The 18,308-nt window shown below is 36.9% G+C and overlaps 1 protein-coding gene across 3 annotated transcripts in view; it reads right to left on the bottom strand.

Annotated features, from left to right (window-relative positions):
• TACC2 (transforming acidic coiled-coil containing protein 2) overlaps positions 1-18,308 on the bottom strand; it is a 163,397-nt gene that overhangs the window by 30,699 nt on the left and 114,390 nt on the right. For all 3 annotated transcript variants that reach the window (XM_083364493.1, XM_083364491.1, XM_083364492.1), the window contains 3 exons: positions 13,838-15,155; positions 5,341-5,401; positions 4,236-4,443 (listed from right to left, as the gene is read on the bottom strand). In XM_083364493.1, coding sequence (XP_083220619.1) covers positions 4,236-4,443; positions 5,341-5,401; positions 13,838-15,155 — 1,587 coding nt within the window. The remainder of the gene's footprint in view (positions 1-4,235; positions 4,444-5,340; positions 5,402-13,837; positions 15,156-18,308) is intronic.

The raw sequence follows: 18,308 nt of genomic DNA, 5'->3' as shown, positions 1-18,308 counted from the left end.
TTAAAATAAGTAACTGCAGCTTAAAATAAAAGGAATCAACATCTATAATATGGAAGAAGAGCTCATAAACTCCTGTGAGGCAGAAGTCCGTGTACATGGATTCAACTGTTTTAAATCGTTGTTCGGAAATATATTTAGCTGAAAACATATGCCCTCTATATTTAAAACGCAAAGTGTCATGGAGGTAAGAAATATCTTCATTTTTTTAAAAAGGTATGTCATGAAAAGAACAAATTGAGATCATTACTATGTTTGTATTATGTAATGCTTATGAGCAGTATCTTAAAAATCCAGAATAAATTTAATCTTACTGCTTATATTCAATCATTAGTGGCACAAATCTGTTATAGAAATATGCCTGGGACTGCAATTTAATACGTTCACTTTACAAGTATCATGAATTCCTCATTGTCTTTTGTCGAGGGTGAACATTCTACAAAGAAGAGGGGGGTCAACCTATTTTCCAAAGCAGCAAAAGGCAAGACAAGAAACAATGGATGGAAACTAATCAAGAAGAGAAGCAACCTATAACTTAAGACGAAATTTCCTCACAGTGAGAACAATTAACCAGTAGAACGGCTTGTCTTCAGAAGTTGTAAGTGGTCAATCACTGGAGGCTTTTAAGAAGAGACTGGACAGCCACTTACCTGGAATGGTATAGGGTCTCATGCTTGGGTAGGGGGTTGGACTAGAAGACCTCCAAGGTCCCCTCCAACTCAGTTATTCTGTTATTATTCTAAATTCTTCTATGTGTGATTTATATGTAGAAAGGAATGAAATACTATATGTCAATCTATTGAGGCCTGGATTATTCTCTTTGTAACACTTTTGCACACTCTGTCATAAAAATATATTGGATAATTAAATGAATGCTATAAGCAAATCCTGCCATAATCACAGAAAAATGTGTTAATTATGGCATTTGTTAGATGAAATATTTCTGGAACTTTTAAATGCAAACATGGTATCATTTAAAAATCTTACATCAATTGTTGCTAGTTAAATCCTAACTAATTTAATAATAACATAAAATAGCTGTTTTCTATTATTTAAATCAACTTGAAACAAAAACAAAATCTGCTATTCCAAAGACATGGACGTGTTTCTAATAGTAATGTAATAACAAAGTTAACATTAAAAATGAACTTAACATGAAAATTAATTAAAAACAAGCAAACTCTTGAATAAATTGCCCACACACAATTTTTATAAACTGGCAATGTTTAATGGGAAAGACTAGTTTTTCCAGCCTAGGGAATTGAGGGTGGGGCTCCAAATAGGTTTCATTCTAACCTACATATCTACTGTGTAGTCTCCTATGGCGGAAGCTACGGGCGGAGTTAAAAGAGCGATCAGTTCAGAATCCCTATACAGGTATAGCCCCAATCATACTAATAACCCTCTTTGAATTCTGTGTACCCTAATCTAACTCCAAGCAGGTGCTAACCATTGTTTGAGATGATTTCTATACAGCAATAATTCAGTTTAATCGAACTTTTATGTGTGGACCTGGTCTTTCCCACCATATCCAGAATACCTGCATAGCTTCAAGGTGGGAAAAGTTGACCAAAGGCACATGAAGCTTATATTATTTGGTATTCTTTAAATATATTCCGAAATTTTTACCCTAAATACAGTTGAGTTTTAGAAACTAGGGCTGATAAGTGTTTAACCCTTGATATTCCAAAATATTAGGCAAACTAGCAATTCAGAACAAAATTATATATATTTTTCATAACTGAGATGCTTAATTATACAGTATTAAGGAGCAAGGCAAGAAAGAATTCTAATGAATTAACAAAATATAAACACAACAGGACTAGTGAGGTATTTGGGTGTTAGTTTCACTATTTAATTACAACACAGCCACCTTGAGCTTCTTCCTTTGTTAATTGGCATTCTTATCTCAGTATTCAGCTAACAGGAAAAAGTAGTGCAAATTCTCAGATCCCTTTAATTACTTTGAAGTCTCCAAATGAAGCCCATAGGAGATTCCAGGGGGAAGTATGATTATGTTTAAAAAATCTCCACAGAGGAAACACTACCATAATTAATAGGCAATCTGAGCCACACATAATCCAGTAGACAAATCAGTATTTATACTGAGGTTAAATGGCAGCCTGCATTGACCTTAAATCCTATGTTACCAATATAATAATGTACCTTTGACTGAAAATCTTGCTTAAAAATTGCAATCTTTACTTATGTTCCATAACTACCACACTCTTATTTTATTTTTATTCCAGCCTGTTTTTAGGAAGTTCAAGATAGAATGCATATTCTTTTTTTCTTATTGCAATGTTATTCTTACATAACTACAACACTCTTATTTTATTTTTATTCCAGCCTGTTTTCAGGAAGTTCAAGATAGAATGCATATTTTTTTTTCTTATTGCAATGTTATTCTTACAATAAGCTGCTATGGCAGGTATATCTATATGAAGGTGATTGGATTAAGGTCACTCTGTGACTCAGAGAGGAGTAGGTATTGAACCATAATGTGCTAGCCCCAGATAGAAATTACAACAATTCTAACAGGATGGTTCCTTCAAGAAAGGATACCAATTCCTTTAAATATTAGGTGACTATTCTTTAACTAGTGCCTTCACAAAAATCCAATCTAAAATCAGTCACTATATTTAATCCTCAACATCTTATTATGATATTAGTCAAAAATGATCTTTTTTCTCAGGATAGTTGGTTCTTGTAGGTTAAGTCATTGTTAAAATTAATGTTCTATTAGGAAGTTCAATGCTGTTTCACATGATTATTTTAAATTGTTTTTTTACTACTACCTGGCACTTCTTCTCCTAGATGTACCCTAAAGCCAATGAGTTCTTGCTGGGACTGCATGAAGTAAGAGCAAAACAGAGTCATTATTTATTTTTATTTATTTATTTTAATTCCATTTATATCCCGCCCTTCTCCGAAGACTCAGGGCGGCTTACAAGCTTAGCAGTAGCCTTCATTCTATGTATATGCCTGCTTATTAGGGCTTTCACACACACCCCAAGCGGCATTATTACAAAGTCAGCTTATTGCCCCCAACAATCTGGGTCCTCATTTTACCTACCTCGGAAGGATGGAAGGCTGAGTCAACCTTGAGCCTGGTGGGATGCGAACCTGCACTAATTGCAGGCAGCTGGTGTTACTTAAGGAGGCATTAGCCCACTGCTCCACCAAGGCTTAAAATGTTTCCTTAGACTTAAGGAAACATTTTAAGCTACATAAAATATCAAAACTGGCAGAAATGTTGATCTCAAAAGAAAATGCAAATATATGCCCAGGTTCGGTCACAAAATGCTTCCTGTCTATACAGTATTATATCAATTTTTTATATTTACGGTCCTGCCTTATCTGAAAGTAAAGAGAACGTGTGCCTTCTTAGTAGTGACCATCACATTATGGAATAGACTGAGTCTGCCTAAAACCTTGCTTTTGGCATTCCTAAAAAAATATTGAAGATACTTCTTTTCTACCAGGGACTGAATTATTAGTATGAATTATTTCAATGTTCTTTTAATGGCAGGGAGGAGAGTTATGATTTCAAATTGCTTTGATTTCTTTTTACTTATACCAGCTTCTATAGCCTGCTTAACTCAAAATACTCTTGGTTGATAAATTAAAATGATCAATGGAACAATATATTCAAACTGAAAAACAATACTAGAAATACATCAATAATAATAAATAATCTAAAGTGGATACTAGTAAAACAAAGCTAGTGTGAGGCCTTGGTGAAATAAAATTAAACATACTTTAAAAACCATAAAGAAGGAAGCTCTATACATCTCTGAAGGTGAGGAGTTCAAAAGTATTATTTATTATAATAATTCTTTTTCTTTTTAACAGTTCTTTAATTGTTTCTGACAAATGGCACTTACTAGGGTTTTATCAACAGCAGGGCCATTTAATGTAGCAATAAGATCAAAAGTAGAATTTAAATGTGGGTACTCCACAAGGATGCAATAGTGTATAGAAATGTAATATGTAGTACTGTCTCCACTTATGGCAATCAGAATTAACTACTGATTTCACAAAAAGTTTGGACCGTTTTTAAGGAATCTTGGCACAAAACAATGTTTTTAATATAATCAAGATAAAAGCTAAATATATTAGAATGTCTAAATGGACTAGTAAGTATACTACTGATCCTTTGTTTCTCATTATTCTGGGCCAACATTTCCTTCCTCAAATAAATAAAGCAATATTTCTATCTTCTTTTCCCAGTTTACCTTCTGTAGGAGAGCTGAACTTCGTTTCATTTACAAATGTTGACAGATCTGATGGCTGAGGATAATCCTGCTTATCAGAATCAAGATCCACTGTCATACAAGTCCATTTCTGATTACCCACAGATGATGCCAGTTTTTCTTCATCTGTTGCATGAACCACAGTGGATACAACAGAGGGCGTTTCAGTAGAAGGCAGTACCATAGATTCCTAAGAAGAAAATAAAGGTTAAAAAAATATTATGCTACAAAAAAAGAAGCAATAGTCTTCGTCCACGGATCCAGCTCTCTTTTGCTTTCTTCTTAATAGTTTGACTAAATGTAAATGGTTGTAGTTGCAGGAGAAAGAACCACTTTATTCCTCCGTTTGGGTTTTGGAACTCTTTTTCATGCTATGCAAGTTATTCTAATTCAAAATATAATATCTTGAGATCTTCATTTTAAAGTTGTAGAAGCATGACATTTGATCTATTTCAGAGATCTGAAAATTACTGGCATAATTAGTATAGATCTAATGACTGATTAAATTATAAGTTCTTGTACACTAATGATCAGTTTATTTGCACATAGATTTTATTGCAAAATTTTAAGAAATACATATTGGATTATAAGAACCCCAGAATGAGACTGAGCCTCGGAATTCACCCATAATTCTAGATAAATATTACTATAGCACCGAAATTTATCACCTCTCATGGATTGCATCACATAGATTCCATCACATGCAGCCACAATTAATTGTGTGGTCAACAAAAAAAGAAATAAGATCAGTTTCAAATTTCAATGAAGGCTTGAACAATTTCAACATTTCTCAAAAAAGGGCTAATTTTCAATTCCTCCTAAACATCAATTGTCATCTAACATTTACTTGATACTTGCCCATTTGATACTTCCTTTTCTGTCATGATTAATTATTTTCTCCTTAGTGTGCTGGCTCTATAATATTAACTGTGGGAAGATAATTTCCATTCTAGTCATCTGAGCTGCCTCCTTTTTCTTTTGCAAGATTTGAGAAAGTATATAATTAATTAAGATACAATTAATTAAGGTACCATTGAATGTACCTTAAAAAAAGAAGTACTAAAAAAAGCTTCTTAAAGCCTCTTACCTGTGGAGGTGCATCAGACAGTGGAGATCTTTTGGGTGACTTTTTCACTCTAAAAGTGTCACTGGAAAGAAAATGGAAACTCTTGAGTATGGTGAGGGCAAGAAAAATGACATAACAAGAAACAGCTAATGAATATATTATGATGAAGACTGCCTGTTTCAAAAACGTAGACTATAAAAACCAAAGAAGAGCATGCTATGCCCTTTGCTCATCATGCACTCTTAGACTCACTTTCTGCCAAATTAAAAAAAAATCAAGCATAAGTTACAAGAATTACAAGAATTAAATTAATCTGAGTTTTGTACTAAGGTATGAAAATGAAATATTTTACCATTGAAAACAACAAAATGGTTATAGTGCTTCTGGAGAATGGCCAACATAACATAATTCAGTAAATAGGAATCTTGATCAGGATACGTTCTTGCCCTGAGAGTTACCAGGATATCACTGCTCATTAAGTACAACACCAGCACAGCTACTGCTATGTAAGTGTTGTGAAAATGTCTTCAGTTTTATCTATCAAACTATCATCTCAGGTATCCTACTTCAATTGCCAAATGACAAATGAACAAAATGCATGCAAAATATCGGTGAACAAGACCACACAATTTGAGCAAGCCAGATATGGGACAAGGATTCACGTCTTGATCTTATCTTCTAACTATTGCAACCTGCAGGAGTGGAATTTACAGCTAGTAATATTGCCTGAGCATTTATTGAATCTTACAGTAAGCATGTATGATTTGCTGGTATGTTGTTGTTGTTAGCTGTGAAGTTGTGTCCGACCCATCGCGACCATATGGACAACATTCCTCCAGGCCTTCCTATCCTCTACCATCTTCTGGAGTCCATTTAAGCTCATGCCTACTGCTTCAGTGACTCCATCCAGCCACCTCATTCTCTGTCGTCCCCTTCTTCTCTTGCCCTCCATCTTTCCCAGCATTAGGCTCTTCTCAAGTGAGTCCTTTGCTGGTATACATATCCTTTTTGTTTTCTACAGGTTATACTATAAATATTTATATTCCAAAAGCATTAAAATATTTGAATAAGATATAACAAATAAAGTTTGATACTATAGGCACTAATGTGCCAATAGGTAATTAATTGATTTCTTGCTGATCTCATTTCCCTAACTTAACTTTTTGAAAAAATTATGATGACATTGATGATAGCAATGATCATAATTTTAAAAATTACAGAGGAAACTGGCATGTTGAAAAAATACCCAGGCCTTTAAAACTGTATTTCCAAGTATGACTCCAGATTAGATTGTTTTAGAAAATAAAAATGATAGATTGTCATAATGTGTTGTTTGCTTGGAAAATAAGCTCAAATGTTCAAAGAAAGAACAAAATTCAATGACAAGGTAGTAAGAAATGTCCTGAGCATCTTCAGCAATGTTCATTTTGGAAATTGTGATAGACAACTTTCCCATGGTGGCCATTATGTGACTGTGCCATCATATGCCCTCAATATTTCCAAATATCATTCCACACTGCTTGGGAAGTTCTTTAGACAGATTCAAACTGCAGGTATAAAAAGAACTATATATTGTGGAGAGATCTTAAAGAAAAAAATTGTATCAGAAACAAAGAGAGTGAAATAAACTTAACTAAAAGTTACGGTACGGTATATTATATGTTGGTGGGAAGCAATTGCCTAAGAGTAAGGTTGTCAAATATAATAGCTATGTCTCAATTAATTTCTGAAATGGCAAAAAAACAAACGAAGGAGCTAAAGCAAAAATGAGTTGACTTATATAAATTATATCAATACAGGTAATCCTTGAGTTACAACCAAAATGGAGCCCATCTATCATGGTCATAACTCATGATAGTCATAAAACAAATCAGTCACATGCTCAATCCAATTCTACAACCCTTTTTTGTAATGGTCGTTAAGAAAATCACCATGGTTGTTGAATGAATCCACAGTGGTTAAGCAAAACCTTGGTCGTTAAGTGAACCATTAGTTCACAAAGGGCACAGTATTGCTGAAAACTGCAAGTAAATGCCAGTTTTCAGCCAAACCATTGTAAAATGTGGTCACGTGACCAAGGGATGTTGCTAATGGCCGTAAGTGTGGCCCAGCTACTGAGAATGTAGTGCAGTCACAAAGCTGCAGGGGAGCCTGACCATAGAACTTCAGGTCATAAGTACCCCACAGATAGATGTTGTCAGAAATTTGATTGCTCACTAAGCAAACATTTGTAAGCCAAAGACTACCTGCATCTTGACCAATTGTTGAAACACACTGAGAAACCTGATGGCTAGCCATATCTTGTTTAGAAAATAAATTACAACATGGCTACATTGCATTAATAAGTGTATATCGAAGGGAAATAGTCATTTTCATCTACGATACTGTGAAAAGTTCCCAAACCCGTGCTAAATTGTATAACCAGAAGAGAAATGGGCTGTTATGGCTTCATGCTTCATCTCCTGGGAACCAGACTGCAGGATGCATGCACGCCACTCAAGCAGGCATGGAGAACAATATGGAAAGTGAGAGTGGAAAGTACCACCTGAAGGTTTAATTGCAAAGGTATAATCTGCCAAGCACATTGGCATTCCAAATAACATAGACTTCAGCTGGAGAACATTAGACAGACAGACAGATGGACGGACGGATGATAGATTGATCAAGAAATAGTTTTGGTCAACTTTATGTACTGATCAGCCTTTTCCCCCCACTCAAAATAATGTTGATACAAGTCCAAATAATCTTACTGAATAAGGGCATCATGACCAGCATTGCTGGATATCACCTTGTAAAAATAATCAACTAAACAAACTGAAACAAGACAAAACAATACATAAACCATGTAGACAGAAAAAAAACCAAGAGGCATTTCTGCTGATAACAGGTATGCTTAGGGTTAAAAGTTACTTACAACAAAGAACAAACAGACATCACATCTTCAACCATCCTAAGACAAGTAAGACAAAAAGAGAGAGAGAGAGAGAAGACAGAAGGAACTCACTGACACAAAAGAGAAATTCCATTTATTACGTTGCAGGGGGAAAAAATCACACACACCCCATGTTTTTAAAAAAACAGACATGTCTCTAAATATTGGACAGAAATGTTCATTAGTTTATTATAATGGTTTATATAGCCCCCATCTCACAATTATGAGTGGCAAAAATAGGATTAAAAACCCCCGACACACAAAAATGTAAGATGCTTAAAAATAATAACGTAATGGTGCCAAAAATAATTTACCTCAGACCACATAAAACACAAAATCACATTGATAGGCAACCGAACCACCCAGTCCCTTTAACAAAATTCTACTAGGCTCTGGGCAAAACAAATCTCAGGAAGGAGAGCTTCATGAGTCAAGAGCAACATGTGGAGTTACGTCTGAGAACAGATAGTCCTCAACTTACACACTTACACTCACACACTCACACTTACAACTATTGCAGCGTCCCCATGGTCACGTGATCTAAATTCAGACAGTTATGAACTGAGTCATATTTATGACGATTGCAGTGTCCCGGGGTCATGGGATCACCTTTTGTGAGCTTCTGACAAGCAAAGTCAATGGAGAAGCCACTTAACAACCGTGTACTGATTTAATTCTCTGAAGAAATGTGGCAGGAAAGATCGTAAAATGGGGCAAAATTCACTTTACAAATGTATCGCCTAGCAACAAAAATTGGGAGGGCTCTATTGTGGTTGAGGACTATCTGTAGTTTCTTTACTGTATTTGCCTATAGGCAAAAATCTTGACCGACTAAGGAAACTGCTAGCATAACTATTAGATAAAAGGTAAAGGTAAAGGTTCCCCCGCACATGCGTGCTAGTCATTTCCAACTCTAGGGGCCAGTGCTCATCTCCGTTTCAAAGCCGAAGAGCCAGCGCTTGTCCAAGGACGTCTCCGTGGTCATGTGGCCGGCATGACTAGACGCCAAAGGCGCACGGAGCGCTGATACCTTCCCACATGTAGTGGTCCCTATTTTTCTACTTGCATTTTTACGTGCTTTCGAACTAACTGCTAGGTTGGCAGAAGCTGGGACGAGTAACAGGAGCTCACTCTGTTACGCGGCACTCGGGATTTGACCCGCCAAACTGCCAACCTTCTGATCGACAAGCTCAGCGTCCTAATCCACTGAGCCACCGCGTCCCTTTTTTAACTATTAGATATACCCTGTGAATTGCTGGGGGGTGGGTGGGTGGCTGGACAGGAGTCTTCCTTCCATTTCTTCCTGCATATTAAAGATTCCAAGCTCCACAGTCTCTTTGCTTTCAGGAATTCTGGACTACAAGGAAATATAGGAAAGAGTACAATAGGGACATACAGTGGAATTATGCATAGGTTCTTCTAGTCGCAGCAACCACCTACTGTTTGAAGAGAAGTCATCAGTCCAGAAGGAGCCACAAACCCCAGGGGAGGGATCTTCAACCTAAAACCACTCAAGCCTTACTAAGACTGAGTTCAAGCCTGTTCTTTTCCCATAGTCTAATATATATAATCTTACCTAAAAGTCTATATATAAGTTAAACAGGACTGGAGGAGAGGATTGAGACAATTCTTTGGCAGGGATATTGGGGCTTTGCTTGTTTGTGTGGACCGGTTGCTGGCATGCCGTGGTCCGGTACTGGTCCACAGACTGGGGGTTGGGGATCCCTGCACTATAGCATCATATCCTCCTTCCCCAACCCGTAAGCTGGTCCAGAAGAATGCTACAATCAATGGAACTGAAAAGATACTGAGAGGCCAAGGAAGCCAAGATGGATATTCCCGATTTTACTCCTGCCAGAGAGATCATGTTGCTTGGGGAATTCTGGAAGACAAAGTCTATGCATCTTAAAGTTCCTCAGTTTGAAAATACTGAACTAAGGTACTGTATATGAGGTCACATCCTTGATGTAACTAAACAGGAATCCGTCTTCATTGTCTTGGAGTGGTGATGGAAAATGGGGAAATATATATTAATGAAATACATAAACTAGAGAAGAACCTTCCCCTGCCTTAGGAAGCATGCCTCATATTTTTAAAAACTTACAGCGACTTTTTACATTCTTCATTTCAACAAGATAAATTTTATATACCCCCCCCCCAAATAAATGGAGTCCTAATACCAACAACTAAATAATTTTTTTCTGCTCAAGTAAATTCTGGGTTAGTTCTATATGGGATTTAAATTATTTTAAATGTTATTTCATATTTATAAATGTTAAATATTTCAGACAGCAAGTTTTTCTTGAGGAATCTAGTGACAAGTCCAGCATATTTCCATCCAAAGGATTAAACTGGATATTCAAAAAGAAGTTTCGCTTCCTGTTTACATTTTTTAACAACATAAAATGTTTTTAAATGCTTCAGAGCTGAATCCTATTTGAGGCCTCACTGATGTTATTCAGGGATTTATAATCACATTTCATTCTACAGTATAAAAATTAATTTCTTATTATTTCATGGCTAATTTGTTTCATGAATTTAAGTACATTCATCTGCAGCTAACTGTAAACAGAATACTACAAAATCATTTCAAAACACCACTATAATCAGAAATGAATAAGGAAATAAAAATAACACTAGGTATGCCCAGTTTGATAATCCTGTTTTATTGTTCCACTGTTAACCCATAATTTGAAAGTTGGCTTTATATTTATTTCCAGATATCTCATTTATTTTTAGCTGGAAGCATAGATAATATTTTTTATTAAGTATAGCAATAGAAGTAGCACTTAAGATTTATATACTGCTTCATAGTGCTTTACAGCACTAAGTGGTTTACAAGAGTCAGCATATTGTCCCCCGAAAATCTGGGTCCTCATTTTACTGAGCTCTGAATCAACCTTGAGCCGGTCAGGATCGAACCCGCAGCTACTACGCCATTATACTGTGGAATCTAGGTGACATGAGTATATCAGAGTATGTTTTATTTACTTCAGAGTTTATGTTTCAGGTGTGAATGTGTGCTAAGTTACAACCAACCTACTGCTGATGGTTAGTATCTACTAATGCTACCTTACATTAATCAGAATCAGTCCAAGTAAACATTTACACTGTATATTTTTTAGAAACAATCTAAAGCTCTACACAGTAACAATATTTTCAAGTAAAAACTGTACGCATTCATGTTTTGGAAAGTCATGCTTAAGGAAATCAGTATGGCATTTTATTTATTTATTATTTATTTATTATCGGGACTTATATGCCGCCCTATCTCCCGAAGGACTCAGGGCGGCTAACAACAATAAAATACAACAATGCAAAAGTTAAAAAGAATTAAATTAACAGCCCCAATAGAATAAATTAAAATTGGAGTTAAAAATTAAAAAACATTTTAAAATCCCTGTCGTCAGTCCAGGTCAGCCTGATGGAAAAGAAGTGTTTTAAGGCCGCGGCGAAAGGACTGGAGATCCGGGGCCATCCGGAGCTCAAGGGGAAGTTGGTTCCACAGGGCTGGTGCTCCCACAGAGAAAGCCCTGCCCCTGGGGGTCACCAGCCGACATTGTCTAGCCAACGGTACCCTGAGGAGGCCCTCTCTGTGTGAGCGTACTGGGCGATGGGAGATCGTTCCCGGCAGCAGACGGTCCTGCAAATATCCCGGGCCTAAGCCATGTAGGGCTTTAAAGGTAAGTACCAGCACCTTAAATCTCTTTTAAAAATGTCACAGAATACACAGAGGTGTGTACATTCACAACTTCAAATCTGTGTTGACTCAACTGCCTGAACGATTCCCTTCCACTTTTTGGGCAAGATTTTAGAACAGGTTTGCCATTGCCAGCTTCCTAGACCTGAGAGTAACTGGCCCAGGGTCACCCAGCTGGCTTTGTACCTAATGCAGGACTAGAACTCAAATGGCTTCCCGGTTTCTAGCCTGGTTCCTTAAACACTACACCAAACTGGCTCTCTATCAGAGGTGACTCACACCTTATTAGACTAATTAACAACAAATAAAGTATCACCCCCATGTTGCCCCAAACTATGGGCATAAACACCTAGTTCAATAACGGTAGTCCTCAACTTACAACAGTTCGTTTAGTGACTGTTTGAAGTTACGGTGGCACTGAAAAAGTGGCATGACCAATTTTCACTTACAACTGTTGCAGTATTCCCAAGGTAATGTGATCACAATTCGGATGCTTGGCAACTGATTCATATTTATGATGACTGCAGTGTCCCAGGGTCAAGTGATCACCTCTTGTGACCTTCTAACAAGCAAAGTCAATGGGGAGCCAAATTCACTTAACAACCGTGTTACTAACTTAACAACTGCAGCGATTCACTTAACAACTGTGGCAAGAAGGGTCTTAAAATGGGGCAAAACTCACTTAACCACTGTCTCATTTAGCAACACAAATTTTGGGCTCAATCTGTATAGATTAGCCTTTAAAGAAAAAGAAAAATGAACTGATCTTTTATGGAAAAGTTAAGCAATATAGTTTTCAAGAATATGCAGCAATTGGAAACTATTAATTTTATCTACTGGAAGTATTTGCTTATTGGTGAATTACCACATACAAGAAATGCAGGGTTAACTTTGGCTGAAATTCATAGCAAGCAGTACAATTTGTAAGGTATATGCTATCTAACTCCCCATTCTCACAACCAATTTTAATCGTAATAAGACAAAATATGGCTTTACAGCTCATTAATAAATCAACAAAGCTATACAGCTGAAAGAAAACCTATTGGCCGCTATGCTTTAAGCCCTTTCCCAGATCCAGTCCCTATTTTAAGAAAATAAAAATATTTATTTTACATTTATTTATTAAACAGATTTATTTGGTTGCCCAACTCTTTCCGTCACACACACACACAAAGAAACGAAACTCACTTCAGTAGCATTTGTGGCTTGTTGGTAAACTAGCCACTATAAAATACTCTAAAGACTATCTTTCAAGCATGTAAATAGCTTCTGTCATTTTGAACTCTGTACAAACTTTAACCTTATAATAAACATTTTGAAGAGTAGCCTCTTAATCCCAACCAGAGTTTGTTATTATTTGGCTGAATTAAACTAATCAGTTGTACTATAGAGTATATTTACATTTTATGTTAAAAAAACAACCCTGAAGACTTTTTCATGTCATAATGGAATGCCGTAAGAAACCCTACATTTTCCAAAATACATTCTGTTTAAAATGAGGGTCAGATTGCTCCTCAAGTCTTTTAACAGAAAAAAAAAACTTTTGCCAAATGTTTTAAATCTCTCATCCTAGGGATCAGAAAGATTCTTAAACTCTGAAGCGAAAGACACATCATACATTCAGCAAAATTAAAGCTTATTTTCCAAATGTTGAGAATTAAAAAAGGTTTGAGCTCCTAGTGCACCTCAGAGCCAAAAAGAAAAATACTTTAATTCCAGCTGCAGTAATATGATTATTCTCCCATTAAAATTCAGTTGGGTAGGATGCACTACAGCAAACGTATACAACAAATATAGTGCAAACACAGAAACTTAAGAGAGTTTGCAAAGATTTGTCAGAAATTTTTTAGAATACTGCACACATACTTTTCTATGTGTTGACTTACGTCTTGAGTGGCGTCTTCTTCTTTTTTGCAGGTTTATTTAGGCCATCTCCTTCTGATCCATTAATTTCATTGACGTTAGCCGAGATCTCAAAGGATGCTGGAGATTGCGTGGGACAGCTGGAAACATTTGGGGAAGATTTGAATGGATCAAGAGAATCCTCAGAGATGTCTGGATCAAAACTGTACGTTGTGGTGGTTTGCTGAGGAAGTTTTGGAGACTCTTGCATTTTGCAAGTGGAAGAGAAAGGATTGAAGTTGGGGTCATCCCATTTGTCAATATCGAAAGTATATGAGCCCTTGGAGACAGGAATCTCATTGGGTTCCGAAGGAATCTTGGTTGGGCTTGTGGGAGTATTGTCAAGTTTCTCTCCAGTCTTTTTAGTCTTTGGCCTCCTGAGGGGCATTTTGGCCCCAGGCTTTTTGCCCACTTTTTTGGGCAGAAGAGGACTCTCTGTCTGTTCCTCAACACTGCCTTTTTCCTCAGAATAGTCAAATTCCAATCTCACTGCTAAGCCTTTCACTGGAGGATCTTCTTGTCCCCCAGTGTCTGACGGTGTCACCTCCACAGCTTCTGGTGTTGTGGTAAGAGATACAGTTTTCTTGTTGGCAAGTGGGGAGCTCTGTACTTCGCTACCTCCCGATACAGGGATGTCTTCCAAGTTATTTGGATCAAACAGACTCAATGACTCTCGTTCAGGAATGGCCTCGTCTTTATTGACAGTACTTTGGTGCCGTTGGTTGGTACACTCAGGTTCAATGGGCTCCAAAGTCTCTTCAGAAACTTTTTCGTCACTTGGGGCCACAGAATCTTGCTTGAAATCTGATATCCCTGGTTCTTTCACTGGAGAAACATCCAAGGATTTTTTTGCTAACTGTTTTTTATTTAAGGAAGCTGGCCTAGATTTTTTTGTGCGCTTAAGAGTGCTAGAAGCACTGCTTGAACCGTTGCTAAAAGTATCTGTTGCAGAACCTGCTGTCTCGTTGTTCCCAGGAAAAGAGGCTCCATCAAATTCTCCAGCTTGCAAACTGAGGGAACGAGATAATGTAGATCTAGAGACTGGAACAGAATCTGTGGATTTCCTTCTAACATGTGACTTGGAATCCCGACTCTTTGTGTCCAGGGAGCTTGGATCCACAGCTTGTAAGGAATCTACAACTTCAATGCTATCGAAGTCTAGGTTGTAAGCGCCACTGCTAGCAATTGGCTTGTCTTCGTCAAAAAATGTAGAAAGCGAGTGAGATGGAGGGGGCAATGGAGTTTCTTCAACTGGTTCACAATGAGGGACGTCAGCTACTGTTACTGTTTCAGAAGAAAAACCTATGAAAAGCAAAGGCAAAAGTTATCAGCATTTAGGAATCTAGAAATCTAGAATAACTAAGAGAAAGGAAAGTAGATTATGCACCTTATAATTCAGGATACTTTCCTTTTAAAACGATCCATTCCTTTAATCCTAAATATTTCTTTTTCTCATCCTCCTCTCTTTTTTTCATCTTTTTTCAAGATAAGCGTTCAAATCAGAAAACCCACAGGATAAACAAAAAATAAGCAAGAAGTGAATTATTTTTTTGTTTTTCCAAAAGTAATTTTGAATAAATTTTATTTCGGATACTTTAAATATATAGCATGGATAATTGTATTTTATAATACAAACAAAATCTTTCGTTACAATTGCAGATCAGAAAAAATATTTTAGAATTGCGCAAGTCAATAGAATGCTATCAAGAAATCTCTATAGTGAAAATCAGTATTGAGAGCAAATGGAATTACTTTAACCCTGAAGACCAAACAGGAAATGTGTTGCTAATATGAAAGAAGCTGCATATATTTGGCCTTATCTGAACTTTAAACTATTATAAGATTTTTATATGAGGCAGGAGAAGCCTGCTAAGAACTCAAGAAAGGAACAAGCAATCATTTTCACTGATAGACACACAGTCTGTAGCATTGTCTTTCATCCTATTAAGCCCTAATACTCTGTTTAGCAGATTTTGGCTGAAAATGCAGAGACAAGCTTTCAGAGAGTGATTGAGATTTATCTGAAATCTTCTTGCAAAACGGTGAAAGGTGTGTTGTAGCATTACAGTGCAAAGCCTTCTCCTTTTCTACATATGTTGTGATGTCACATGCATGAAAAGGATGGACTTTATTTATTTATTTATTTTTGGGACTTATATGCCGCCCTATCTCCCGAAGGACTCAAGGCGGCTAACAACAATAAAAAACAACAATACAAAAATTTAAAAAGAATTAAATAACAGCCCCAAAATAAATTAACTACACAGTTAAAAATTAAAACATATTTAAAAACCCATTGTCAATCCAGGTCAGCCTGATGGAAGAGGAATGTTTTGAGGTCGCGGCGAAAGGACTGGAGGTCCGGGGCCATCTGAAGCTCAAGGGGGAGTTGGTTCCAAAGGGCTCGTGCTCCCACAGAGAAGGGCCTCCCCCTGGGGGTCGCCAGCCGACATTGTCTGGCCGACGGCACCCTGAGGAGGCCCTCTCTGTGTGAGCGCACTGGGCGATGGGAAGTCGTCCCCGGCAGCAGACAGTCCTGCAAATATCCCGGGCCTAAGCCATGTAGAGCTTTAAAGGTAAGTACCAGCACCTTAAATCTAGCCCAGAAGACAACTGGTAGCCAATGCAGCTCACGCAGGAGGGGTGTAATATGGGAGTATCGGGATGCTCCCATCACTACCCACGCGGCTGCATTCTGCACCAGCTGAAGCCTCCGGGTGGTCTTCAAGGGCAGCCCCATGTAGAGAGCATTGCAGTAATCTATACGAGAGGTAACGAGTGCATGCGTGACCGTATGTAGGGCATCTCGGTCCAGATAGGGGCGCAACTGGCGCACCAGGCGAACCTGGGCAAAAGTTTGTAGTTTGTTTTTTAACTTTCCAAGGTAGCTACTGGGTTAAAATAATTTACTTCTCGTAGAAACTGGCAGCCATGGTCCATCTTAAAAATTATAAACACATTTATCACCTTAGTGCAGTAACTACAATTTTATTATGCCATCCCTTAAAATAAATCTGACCATTCAAAATTCTAAGTTACTAAATAGGGTTTTTGAGTGGAAATGGTGATTTCATTTGAACATGACTTCCCTACCAGAATACCAAATTGATTAATTTAAATTTAAATTAATATACCACACTTGGGCTAAACAATTACATTCTTATTATACTTCCAATTGAAAAAAAATAAGGCACTAATAGTAAAGAATCAAAGCGCAAATAATTTGCAGCATTACTACCGGCTGTCAGTATTGATGTTTTCGATAGATGAGTTGTCATTTTCTCCTGGTAATTATTGTACTAGTCATGTGATCCCATAAAGTGTCTCTCAAGAACAGAGCCAAAAGCATATTCACAATTTATTTCATTATCCCAGTAGACAATTATTTGAGCTAGAGCTACAGTTTTAACATTAAGCCTATTTTGTTTTGATGGAAAATGATTGCAAAATTTGGTGATTTAATCACAAGCCTTTTACATGCTATTTAAAGAAGAAAGAAAACACTGAGCTTTATGTAGCTAACTGCTACAATATCTAAAATTGCTTCATTACATTCATGGCAAAGGGGATGCACATTCACAATATATTAAATGTTTTTCTGAATGTGAGGGGTTCTGTTACTGTCATACAAGCATCTAAGCACAGGGCCCCCAAAAGATATACCCATATTCTGCAGAGGGAGAATGACATCCACAAATCTCTGTTTTTCAGCATGTTAACCATATTTATAAAAATATCCATTGCATATTTATCCCTCTGATAGAACAAAAGTGCAAGGAAGAATCCAAAATTTGGGCCACGGGGGCAGAAACATACTTTTCTCTGCATGTATGCCCAGACTTTTATCATTCATTAAGTCATCCCATTATATAAATGATTTCAATGAATAAAATGCTAATATCCTGAGAACCTGTTTCAAGATTCATAATGTCAGACAGATCCCTATACCTCCAAAAAGGAAAAACACCAAAAAGCATGGCCTTTTCACAACCTACATGCTCTCTGGGTATGGATTTATCTTTATTGTCTGACTTTAATTACAACTAATCTTGCCAGCTGAGCTGCTGTGTACTTTTCATGTAAAGAGCTCATTTTTGCACACTGATCAGATCACAAACTTTGGCTGCAATCTTCTACCTGGCAGTATCTTCCATTGAGGTTAATTGGTTTAACGTTACGATTAGCTTACCTAATGTTGCCATACTGATAATACAATGCAACTTGGTGTATTGGACAAAACTATGATGATATGCTATCATTTACATGCAATTATTTGGGTTTGGATTTATTTAATATACTATTTCCAATTTTCACATAATTTGTAATTCCTATAAAACAAATTCCAGAGCTAAAATGAATTCTTCTTGAATAACGCTAATCTCTTCTCCTTATACCAATGCCATTTCAAATTCTGACAGCATTTGCTTTATTTTACTCATATTTTGTCATGTAACA

This window comes from Vipera ursinii (assembly GCF_947247035.1).
Source record: "Vipera ursinii genome assembly, chromosome: 5".
Lineage (NCBI taxonomy): Eukaryota > Metazoa > Chordata > Lepidosauria > Squamata > Viperidae > Vipera > Vipera ursinii.
This window is presented reverse-complemented; position numbering and strand designations above follow the sequence as displayed.